The following is an 11,262-nucleotide window of genomic DNA, read 5'->3' as shown; positions in this document are numbered from 1 at the left end:
CCGCAGCATGTGGGATCTTCCCGGACCAGGGCTCAAACCCGTGTCCCCTGAATTGGCAGGCGGATTCTTAACCACTGTGCCACCAGGGAAGTTCCAGCTTTTTCGTTTTGAACCACCTGGGATGTGTCAGATACTGGACAAAGTGGGCAGCTGCCTTCAAAAGGACAAGCACTTAAGCAATGCCATTTGTGGGAGCAGGTACAGGGAGGTAACAGGCTTGGACATGGGAAGAGGAAGGATTTTCTAGGAAGGGAAGTGAGTCAGAGATGACCTTGGGAATAAGTCTACAGGGAGGATAAGCTTGTCAACAGCAAAACACAGTAAGTAAAATGCATTTCACTTTATCATAAAGCAGTGCTCCCAACTTTTCCACGACATGGCACACCCCGAGGGCGCAGAATTAACACCCAAGCACACTTGGGACCCTAATGAAAAAGCTCTAGTGTAGAAAACCAGGGCAGCATCTTCAGAGCAGGAAGAGCCTGGTTCAGTCCCTGTGCTGCCTCTCACCAACAGCATGACGTTGGGCGGGCTATTTAACTTCTCCTCCCCTTAGTCTTCCTCTCTGTGAAATGGGGATAACATGTGAGAAATACAGGATCTAGCACATGTAAAGGGAGCCTGGCATAGTAGGCTCTCAATAGATGCCACTCTCAGCACAACTAATTACTCAGTTGAGCTATTCTGGCACATTGGAGCCACGAGGGGATAGGCTGGGAGGCGCGTGCAGCAAGGGACAGTGAACACAGAAACCAAAGGCTTCTCCGCCTTGGACCTGGAGAGCGGAAAGAGACCGCTGCTATCAGGTCCCAAGTTGGGAAAACTAGGGACAAAGACAGTGACTACGAGCTGCCTCCGTTCTGAAACGGGATCCCTCTGCACCTCTGGGTTGCCATGTACTAGAAGAGATCTTTGTCAGTGAAAGCCAGGTAACAAACGCCACTCCCCACCCCAAGTTCCCCGTATCTCTGACAGCCAACGGGCAGAGTGTATTTATGGGCAGGCTGGGTACAAGAGGCTGGCTACGAGTCCAGAACAGGGTCGGGAGGATCCGGCTGCCCACTGGCTGGCACGACAGGGTCCTCCTCGTGTTGCTGTCTGACGTACTGATCCAGCAGGGCAGTCAGCTGGAGGGGCTGGTGCTGAAGTAGGGAGTGGGTCTGGGCCGTGAGGAGGGTAAGTCCTCCTACCAGCTCCCCCTGCACCAGGGCCAGGCTGGGGAGCTTGGAGTAGCTGACGAAGCCCTGCCTGCTGAGGATGGTGTCATCAATGCAGCCACCTGGAAGAACACAGGATCAGCAAGGCTCCCACAAATGCTTTTCTTCTCCAAAAACAATGGTCCAACCCTAGGAATTTGCTCTCCATTGCCCTTTTCTACCTCCCAGCCTTCCCCCAAATCTGGTTCCCACTTGTGCCCTGCCCCATTCCCACTGTTTCAGATCAATCCCCTCCCTTCCTTCCTAACTCTTCCCTAGAAAACCCTTACATAATACATCTACCTGGTCCAACCCCCACTAAGTCACTGTTTCCTAAACTTCCTTGAAAAACCATGGAGTGTGTGTTTGGGGCGGGGGGGCGGGGTGGGAGAGTCTGTATTATAAACACGGATTCCTGCCCCCCAACACAGACCTGTGAAATCAGTATTCTCTGCAAGAAGCACCTCCAGGGATTCTCGGCCTCAGGGGAGTCTAGGAAACATTGCTCACTGTCCCTCAGCACCCTTCACTTGGGCTGTTTGTTTTTTTTAACTTTTGGGTTTATTTATTTATTTACGGCTGTGTTGGGTCTTCGTTTCTGTGTGAGGGCTTTCTCTAGTTGTGGCAAGTGGGGGCCACTCTTCATCGCGGTGCGCGGGCCTCTCACTATCGCGGCCTCTCTTGTTGCGGAGCACAGGCTCCAGACGCGCAGGCTCAGTAGTTGTGGCTCACGGGCCTAGTTGCTCCGCGGCATTTGGGATCTTCCCAGACCAGGGCTCGAACCCGTGTCCCCTGCATTGGCAGGCAGATTCTCAACCACTGCGCCACCAGGGAAGCCCGGGCTGTCTGTTTTAAGTATCTTTGTCTTTGTGGGTTTCAACACCCACTACCCCCTTACTAGACTCAAGGTGTCTGAACTTTCCCTCTGTGGAGTGACACACACAAGCAGCCCTCATCAAATGGTGCTACTGACGCAGGCTCCATCGTGAGAGGGTGTCCCCTCCAAGCATGTCCACAGTTTTACCCACACAAGCCTTGATGATGGCACCAGGCTGCTGTAGCACCCACTCCCCTTCACCCTCACCCCCAACTGGCAGGGGTGCGTGCTCACCCAACAGCGGCAGGAAAGGCACACTCTTCAAGATTCGCACCATCTCCTTGACCTTGGGCTCTTCACTGACCAGCAGCAGGTTGTGCCCCACAAAAAGGGGCAACAAATTTTGGTACTTGGAATCTTCCAGGAAGGACTTCAGGATCTGGAACAGCAAGAAAGAAGGGCTTACTGGGGTCGAGTAGGAGAAAGAGTCACCCACCTTGGTCACAGGCCACACCAGGCTGAGGGCTCAAGCCGAGGGTCTCCTCAAACCCTATCACAGATTAGGCCCCGGACTGGAGGGCTGCCGTGGCAGGCAGGAGTCGGGAGTGCCGTATCTTGGGAGAGATGCTGGGGTCTGAGATGGGGGTGGGGGAGGGGAATACGGCAACCCAAGCCAGGGGGCCGTTCTCTACCTGGTTGGGGAAGACCTTCATCAGGATCTTGTGCTTCCGCAGCCGGTGCCGCATGAGAAGCTTGTCCTCCGCACTCAGAGCCACATTCTGGCAGACAGCTATCATTCGGTTGTCTCGGAAAACTGCTGCTATCTCCTGACGGAGGAGCCGGACGAGGCCTGTCTCCTGCAGTCAGAAAGGGAGGACCAAGGGGACGTAAAATGCCCCTTCTCCTTACACCCCTTACTCCCTCAGGGACAGGCGCTGGAGCTTCCAGTGATGCCCTAACGAAGATCAGGGTACAGGCAGGAGAGCTGGGCCCCTGACTCTCAGAGACATGTTCTATCTCCCACTCCATCCTTTCATTTCCATTTGATAACCACAGGCTTTACAGCAGTGTTTTTATTTTTTTAATTTTTAAAAATTTTATTGGTATTGAAAGTCAGCCCTCGACACAAGGGTTTTTTTTTTTAAATTAAAAAAAAAAATTTTTTATTGGGACTTCCCTGGTGGTCCAGTGGGTAAGACTCTGCGCTCCCAATGCAGGGAGCCTGGGTTTGATCCCTGGTCGGGGAACCAGATCCTGCATGCATGCGGCCAACTAAGAGATCCACATGCCGCAACTAAAGAAGCCCACATGCTGCAAGGAAGATCCCACGTGCCGCAACAAAGACAAGGTGCAGCCTAAATAAGTAAATAAATATATATTTTTAAATTTTTGTTATTATTCTTTTTGGCTGCATCGTGTGGCTTGTGGGATCTCAGTTTCCTGACCAGGGATTGAACCCGGGCCTTCGGCAGTGAAAGCGTGGAGTCTTAACCACTGGACTGCCAGGAAATTCCCTAGAGCAGTGTTTTTAAAACCTGAGAACGCTCAGTCCCCTTGAACTGGACAGCAGTCTGACCCAGCGAACATTACTTTGATAATAATACTGTCAAAATCATTTAATTATCCCTGACACTGTACTCATGCTGAATTATTTTACCAATTATGAATACAAGATTACTCTTTTGCAATGTTAATTCAAAATGGAGGTATTTTCACAGCACAAGACTTCATTTTCTCAAGACAGTGTTTCTCAAAGTTGAGAACTTGTGGAGCTGAGAACCACCATGAAGTTACCAATTCTCCACTGGTCTTTCTGTCCTTTTTCAAGGACAAAACACCTCGTATTGTTCCTCTAAGAAAACATGGAAGCTTCAAGACGGGAGCGATGCTCTCTCCTACCTCCGCCTGTGTGGACAGCTTTCACACACACGTTTTTGGAGACAAGAATGAAGGAAATCTGGGAGCCCTGTCCAAACACAGAGCCCAAAAAGCCGACGCAGAATCAAGTGCAGATTTCATTTGAAAGTATCTGGACCACAGGGTCAGAGTGGGGAGGCAATGACGTGGATGACCATGTCCTGGAGTGCTACTTCATTACGGCCACAGAGACAAGATCACTTTAATCCACCATCCCACCACCAGGCGACATGCCCAGCCTGCTTCTTACCTCCTGGGGGGGTCTGGGAGGGGGCGGCAGGCATCTGGGGTTGACAGCAGGTTTGGGGGGGATATACTCAGTCACAGCCATCAGCTTCTGCCGTTCAAAGTGCATCACACGACGGTGACGGGTAACAGCCTTGGAGCCATAGCGGACAAGCTGGCGGGTGGGCAGCTGGCCTGGGAGAAGAAACGGCCATATGGTGAGAAGCAGCCTCTCAGTCTGCACCAGATGGACAAAACCCACCCCCTAGGCACAGACAACCAGAGTTCACAGAGCTAGCCTCAGCACTGAGTGGGACAAGGAACTCTGCTAGAAAGCCTGAATCCCCGAAACTTCTCTTCTCTTTAATTGGTGACCTTAGCTCAGGTGCTTGATCCTTGGAGGCGCCCATTTCTCCAGCTCTTTATGCACAGAGATAAGGAAAAAATGAGAACAAAGGAGAAAGTATTTTGAATACATTTTAAAAAGGAGGAGAGAGCTGGGCAAACGTTTTCTTAAATGACCAAACAAAAATTTTAAGTTTGAGAGCCATATGGCCTATCGCTACTACTCAACTCTGCCACTGTATGATGGAAGTAGCCATAGACAATATGTAAACAAACAGATGTAGCTGTGTTCCAATACAACTATGTAGGAAAGATGGTGACCAGCCCTACCATAGTTTGTCACCCCCTGCTGTAAGCCAGTGGTTCTCAAAGTGTGCACCACCACCACCCCTCCCCAACCCAACATCAGCATCACCCAGGAACTTGTTAGAAAATCAAGTTCTCGGGCCCCGTTCTAGATCTACTGAGTCAGTAGCTCTGGAGCGGAGCCCAGAAAACAGTGTTAACAAGCCCTCCAGGTGATGTTGATGCTGGCTGAAGTGTGAGAACCACTGCTCTAAGCATTGCTCCTTCCCCCATGATTTGAAGCAAGAGGGAAAAGTTATACTGTCCTCACAGCTCCCCCAAACAAGTCTCCCTCCTCTCTACACTTCTTGTTTACAGGCATTGCTGGAGGGCACCCCTCAGAAGGCAAGGGAGCCACTCGAAAGCCCTAAGCCAAGGTAACCGCTTCATGCTCAACAAAAGGACCCAAGCTAGAGCTTCCCACTTTCAGCCCTTCCCAAGGCCGGAATGGGAGCTCAGAGAAAGGTGCAGCCAGAAGGTGGCTCTAACAGTCAGAGAGCATGGAGATTTGCTTAAGTGAGAGGTTTTCTTGCCAGTGGCCGCAAAACCTGTTAAGTTAGATCAGATGGAACAAGATTTTTCAAAAATTTTTGCAGTTTTATTGAGATATAATTGACACACATGGAACCAGATTTTAATCTCTCTTCTGCCACTTACTAGCTGTGACCCTGACCAGTCACTCAACTGGTCTAAACTTGAGTTTCTTCATCTGTAAAGAGGGGAAGATAATGCCTTCTTCAAAGGACGCTTTAAAGTTTAAATGAAATAATACATGTAAAGTACTTATCACTGTGCCTGACCTATATTACGTACTTAAAATCATGCATTCAACAAATATCTATAGCATGCCTATTAATGTCAGGCACCATGCCACATGCTGGCTATGCTGAATGAACATGGGTTCTGCCATTATGGAGTTTAAAGTCTAATAGAGAAAACAACAAATAAAACAAATGCTAAATTACAGATTGTGATAAGGCGAAGGGGTCAGTAAACAGGGTGAGAGATACAGATTTAACAGGGGAAATTTAACCCTTTGCGGAGGGTGGCGAGGGAAGGCCTGAGATGACATTTAAGCTGAGACCTTAAGGAATCTCTGGAGGCAGAAAGAGCTGGGTGGTGGGCCAGAGAAACCCCAAACAAGGCAGGGGGACTGGGGCGTCGAGAATAAATACTGTGGTTGTCGCTGACGTTTTTGCTGTGTTGTCGTTATTACTAGAGTCTGGACTCACAGGAAATTAGATGGGGGAAGGAGGCCGGCGATCTAGCTGGGGTCAGGGGTCATCAGGAGGTGTCTGGGATCAGAGATTTCGGGAGGGGATTAGTAGTAGAGGAGGGAGACGAGTAGAGAGCATCGGCCGGAACGCGCCGAGAAGACGTGGGCCGCTCCTTACCCGCCTGGGGCAGGAGACCCCTTCGCAGCATCCCAGCCACGGCCGCAGCCATCGCCACCGGAAGAACGACCGGGAGCCTAGCGAGACGGAAGGAGCTAAGGATTGTGGGTAGTCCCGGGGCCGGAAGCGGAGGGCGGAGCCGCCGGCTGGAGCAGCAACACGAATGCACCGAGCCCGGCACCGGCGAGCCCGCCCTCCCGGATGACCCATCCGGCGTCCAGTCTCCTAGCAACGACGCTAGACTCCTCCAACCGCTCTTTCCAACCGCACGCGCCACCATCTACCTACAAGCCCCCTGTAGGCGGCCAGTAAAGCCCCTATACACCCCTCAAACTCCAGACCCTCCACTTCGATTTGCTTTCGTCTTCTATGCCACCCCAACAATTTGCCCTGAATCAACCCCTTTCCTTTGTCCCCCAATTCTCTGAGCTTCTCTCTCCTCATACCATCCTGGGTTCCTCCATTCCCAGGGCTGTCCAAGCTGCTCTGCTCCTCTTCGTTCCAATCCCTCCCCAAGCCAGCAGCTTTTAGATCATGCCTGGAGGTGAGTAGGGAGGTGGGATGTTGGGTAGAACAATTGACTAACAGTAGAGTCAGGCCTCCAAGAATAAGGAAATGTAACAATTGGACCCTTCTTTTCACAGCTAAGCCTGCCCAGAGTCCAGAGGAAGGCGGTGTGTGCATTACTGAAGGCCTTATCACTAAGCGGAACTTGGCCTTCCCTGAGGATGAGGACTTGTCAGAGAAGATGTGAGTGCATGAGAGAGGAAAGGGGTGCTGGAAGATTGAAACACACAGGATGACCAGTCCCCTGAGCTCTACTAATTTGTCAACTTATCTTTCTTTGTCCCTCTCTTTACTTAACTCCACACATTCAGTCAGTGGCAATGTCCAACCTATTCTCCCTCCTTAAAATTCATTCTATTTCTTTTTTTTTTCATTCTATTTCTTTTTCACCATGCCCACTCAATTGCTTTAAGTAAGGGTCTTAAATAAGTCATCACCTCTCAACAAACTCCTAATTAGTCTCTCTACCCCCAGTCCAGGCACCCTATACTGTTGCCAAAGTGATCCTTTTAAATGACAAATCTGATACAACCTTCCTTGACTCCCTGGTACCTCCAGAATAAAATCCAAACACCTTAGCCTCAGTTGACCTCTGCTGCCTTTTCAGCCTTATTTCTTGCCACTCTCCGTAAGTGTGTGATTTCTCTAAGACCCCGTGTTCTCACATCTTAGCACCTTGCTACTCAGAGTGGTGCTGGGACGGGTGGGCAGCATCTGCATCACCTAGGAGCTTGTTAGAAATGAAGAATCTCAGGCCCACCTACTGAATCAGAATCTGAACTTTAACAAGACCCCCTAAGGGATTCATGGGCACATTAAAGTTCAAGAGAGTCTGGATTCGCACATACTATACCTTCTGCTTGAAATGCCTTCTCCTTATCCCCCCTCACCTTCCTGGCTAACTCCTACTCATATGTCACCTCCTCCAGGAAGCATTCCCTGAACACCCCAGTCTGAATTCAGTGTATAATCCATGGACTCCCTTAGTCCCTTGCACATGCCTCTGTCATCCACTTGTCATAGATGTTTGGCCAGCTTCCCTAGTAGTGATGGGCAGGGACTCTCTCATTTGTCTCTAATGGGCACTTAGTAAATGTTTTGGGATTAATGAATGGGTGGGTGGAACAAGTGATCTTCCCTCCAGGACCACTCAGAAGGGAGGTGAGGAAGGATCTTCCTGCAGAGATTGTCTCCTCTCTGTCCCAGCCCCTGCCTCCCCTACCCAAGCTGGCTGGGGGAAGTCTTCCCCTGCCTCTGCAGGAACCATAAGCTGCCATCACCCAGTTTCCCAGTCCAAGGACCCTTACTCACCTCTCACTCTTATCCCTCCCAGTGCTACTGACAAGATACCCAGGTCTCCAAGTCAACCCAGGTTCCCGATCTAGACCCCGCCTCATGAGTCAAGCAGGTGTCCCTGACATCTGATCAGTCACTGAGCCATCCACCACCTCCTTGAAACACCCTCCCCTCCATCTTCCTCTTAAGAGACCACAGAAGTGGCACTGTTAGCCAACCCCGCTGACCGTTTGCGCAGGTTCCACACGCTTGCTGAACTGCAGACTGTCCGCCTGGACCGGGAGGGAATTACCACTATCAGGAACCTAGAGGGCCTCCAGAATCTTCACAGCCTCTATCTGCAAGGGGTAACTTCCTGCCTCCTGCCCTTCCTCCTCCCTGTGGAGAGGACTCCATCCCCTGTGGGCCATGTCTGTCTAATCTGAAAGGAGCCAACCAGGTCATCTTGCCCATTTACTGGTGTTCAGGCAGGCAGACCTTCATAGAAACTTTCCAGATGAACCAGGAATTATCTTGACTTGAAAGACCAATCCACCCAAAAGAGATGCTGACCATGCTCTTGAGTCACTGTTTTTTTTGTCAGACACCTCTCTTGTTCTAGAAGTCCTTCTTGGTGTCTGCCCCAAATCTCTCATGTTATATAGCTCAAGTCCATTTCCTGTTTTGAAGAAAAGGAAGAAGGAACCACGAGATTCCTCTGCATCCTTCAGAACCTTGAAGGCTTTTTGGTGGTGGTGGTAGTGGGGGTGGGTGGTTGGTTGATCTCCAGCCTCCCTCAGGTTGAATATACCCAGATCCCTTAAACTTTCCCCACAGAAACTTGACAGACCAAAGTAGTATAGGTACACTGTCCCCTCCGTGTGTGTAATCCACCACCAAAGCCTTTTCCCTTTCCCTGTTTCCCCTTGGTTTCCTTCTCTGATGTCCAGGTCACTCTTTGGTTGTGGGGTGATCAGGGTACTTATCAGGTTCAGCCCAGCCCCAAGGTTATGCCATCAACCATCCACCTGGAGAAAGCAAATCATCCCAAGGTAGTGACAACCAGTTCAAGAAGAGGGGTGATCATTCCCAAAGTGCCAGATCTCCAGCCTCAAGAGTAGACACGGTCTTGGGGCTTTGTCCCTTTAAAAGGCCCCCCATTCAGCTGACTTCAGCTTGGTCTCCCCAACTCGGTCTCTTCCTGCAGAATAAGATCGAGCGAATTGAGAACCTGGCCTGCGTCCCCTCCTTACGGTACGTGGTGCCAGGGCTCAGGCTGCGTGGGGGGAGGGAAGAAGAGGGAGGATGAAGGGGAGGAACCTGGTAATACCTCAAAGAACTGGCTCAGATCTCCCCAAGCCCAGCTGCTGGTCAGCCGAGGACCCTGCAAGCCTAGCTCTGCTTCTCTCACCCCAGAAGGCCATGTGTCCCCACTCATCATCCGGCTGCCTAGCCAGGGGGGCCCCGGACGCCTGGTGCCCCCGTCCCCCGCTTCAGCTGTTCTGTGATTCAGCTGTCTCTCCCCCTCCCTTCCCCTACAGCTTCCTGTCTCTGGCAGGAAACCGAATCAGGCAGGTGGAAAACCTCCGCGACCTCCCACACCTCCAGTTTCTGGACCTTTCTGAGAACCTGATAGAAATACTGAAGCTGGGTAGGAACGCCCTTGCCCTGGCTCATGGAATAACTCCCGGTGGTGCCCTCCCTCCTCTCTGCTCCCCCTCCCTGTGCTTGCCTTATCAGCACATCCTCCGGGGGTCTGGGGGTCTGTGCAAAGAGGCAGTGGCTTTAGACAGGAAGGTGGGTGTGAGAACCTCATTATTCCTCTCTTTGCTGTGTGCAGATGAATTCCCCGAGAGCCTTCTCATCCTCAACCTGACTGGAAACAGCTGTACCAACCAGGATGGCTACAGGTGAGGAGGAAGTGAAGGTGGGAAGAGAGGGGTGATGGCCTGCAAACCTGGGGGCACCGTCCCTGGCACCTTCTCCACCCTCACTCCAGCTCAAGTTGGCCCCCTTTGGCCTTCCCACCCCCCATAACTCCACTTGGGGCCTGCCCTCAGCTGGTTGGCCCGACCACAGGCCTATCTTCCAGCTCGAGAACACCTTCCCTCCTGCTATGGTTGCTGTGGCTTGTGTCTGTGCATCCTCCCAGGCGCCACACCCAGGCATGCCCTCCTGGGTGGTAGCCTCTGTTCTTTCTGCCCTGCAGGAAACTGGTGACAGAAGCCCTGCCACTGCTCCTGGATCTAGACAGGCAGCCTGTGGCAGAGCGCTGGACCTCGGATGAGGAGGATAAAGCCTCAAGCGATGAGGACGAGGAGTTCCCAGAGCTGAGAGGCCCGTTCTGCTCAGAGCGAGGTGACCCTGCTTTCCAAGGCTTGCAGCCTCCCCAGAGCACACCCCTGCCCTGTGGGATCTGGGAGAAGCTAAGACAGCGGTGGTGTCTGGGGAAGGGGTCCCAGGGCCAGACCAGTCTGGGCATGCAGGTGACTCGTCCTCCCCACCCCATCTTAGACTCCTCCCCATTAGGGATGCCAGGGGAGAGTTTGTTCCTGCTAAGCCCGGGGCTCCATCCGCCACCCACCGTCCTGGCCCCTCACAGGCTTCCTCAAGGAGCTGGGGCAGGAGGTGAGCAGGCACCGGGAGCACAGGCAGTGGACAGCCCTGCTGGAGCACCTACTGAGGGTGGAGACGCGGCCCGCCCTCACCGACCCCCGACTGCTGCCAGGGGCACCCATGGCCGGGGACAGAAGCCCTTCCGTCACTCCCAGGCAAGGGAAGGAGACATCCCCGGAGCCCGTCTCCTTGCCACAAGCCTCCTCTGCCACCAAGAAACCATGCCTTCTGGCTTCCAGGAGCCAGGAAAGCACTGTTGAGGCAGGGAAGGGGGTCAAGAGCAGCCGCAGCCGCCAAGGCCTCTCTGGCTGGGGCCCCCAGCACGACCAAAACTGTGACCAAAAGAATCAAGAAGTGAAGTGCAGCCCATCGCTATCAGCAAAGCCCCAGGAACACGGGGGGTATGAGGAGTGGAGTGGGCCTCCCCTCCCCCTCAGAGCCCTCGCCTGTGGCAGGAGCCTGTCCCCAATAAAGTATCTCCAGGCCCTGCACGTGTCTTCCGTGTCACTTGGGGGAATCTCAGGGGAAGCTGTCAGTAAAAGCACCCAGAAACAATGGCAGGAAT

General features: G+C 52.4%; 2 protein-coding genes across 3 annotated transcripts; one reads left to right on the top strand and one right to left on the bottom strand.

Annotated features, from left to right (window-relative positions):
• Positions 1-325: 325 nt before the first annotated feature.
• On the bottom strand, positions 326-6,370 carry MRPL10 (mitochondrial ribosomal protein L10). Of its 2 annotated transcripts, none has more exons than XM_082443345.1 (5): positions 6,240-6,370; positions 4,181-4,350; positions 2,706-2,870; positions 2,308-2,452; positions 326-1,279 (listed from the first exon to the last, which is right to left on the bottom strand). In XM_082443345.1, the coding sequence occupies exons 1-5, from the start codon at positions 6,289-6,291 to the stop codon at positions 1,023-1,025; spliced, it is 789 nt and encodes a 262-aa protein (XP_082299471.1). In that variant the 5' UTR covers positions 6,292-6,370; the 3' UTR covers positions 326-1,022. The 2 variants fall into 2 exon arrangements, with proteins under 2 accessions (XP_082299471.1, XP_082299472.1); XM_082443346.1 differs by lacking the exon at positions 6,240-6,370 and adding an exon at positions 6,078-6,232.
• A 146-nt stretch (positions 6,371-6,516) lies between these two features.
• On the top strand, positions 6,517-11,186 carry LRRC46 (leucine rich repeat containing 46). Its single transcript, XM_082443347.1, is given in 9 exon segments — positions 6,517-6,783; positions 6,884-6,989; positions 8,341-8,449; positions 9,289-9,335; positions 9,623-9,732; positions 9,922-9,991; positions 10,291-10,439; positions 10,684-10,967; positions 10,969-11,186. Coding segments are annotated over 9 exon segments (972 nt in total). The 5' UTR covers positions 6,517-6,773; the 3' UTR covers positions 11,056-11,186.
• The last annotated feature ends 76 nt before the right edge of the window (positions 11,187-11,262 follow it).

This window comes from Balaenoptera physalus (genome assembly GCF_965194825.1).
Source record: "Balaenoptera physalus genome assembly, chromosome: 20".
NCBI classification, from domain to species: domain Eukaryota; kingdom Metazoa; phylum Chordata; class Mammalia; order Artiodactyla; family Balaenopteridae; genus Balaenoptera; species Balaenoptera physalus.
Note: the sequence above shows the minus strand (reverse complement) of the source record. Positions and strands in the feature narration are given on the sequence as shown.

What these genes read in the sequence shown, in the direction of transcription:
- MRPL10 (XM_082443345.1), bottom strand. Translation starts at nt 6,291, where the DNA reads ATGGCTGCGGCCGTGGCTGGGATGCTGCGAAGGGGTCTCCTGCCCCAG. An exon ending in CTCCCAGACCCCCCCAGGAG is followed by an intron (nt 2,871 to 4,180) that starts GTAAGAAGCAGG and finishes TTCTGACTGCAG; the next exon opens with GAGACAGGCCTCGTCCGGCT. An exon ending in GCCTTTCCTGCCGCTGTTGG is followed by an intron (nt 1,280 to 2,307) that starts GTGAGCACGCAC and finishes GTGTTCTTCCAG; the next exon opens with GTGGCTGCATTGATGACACC.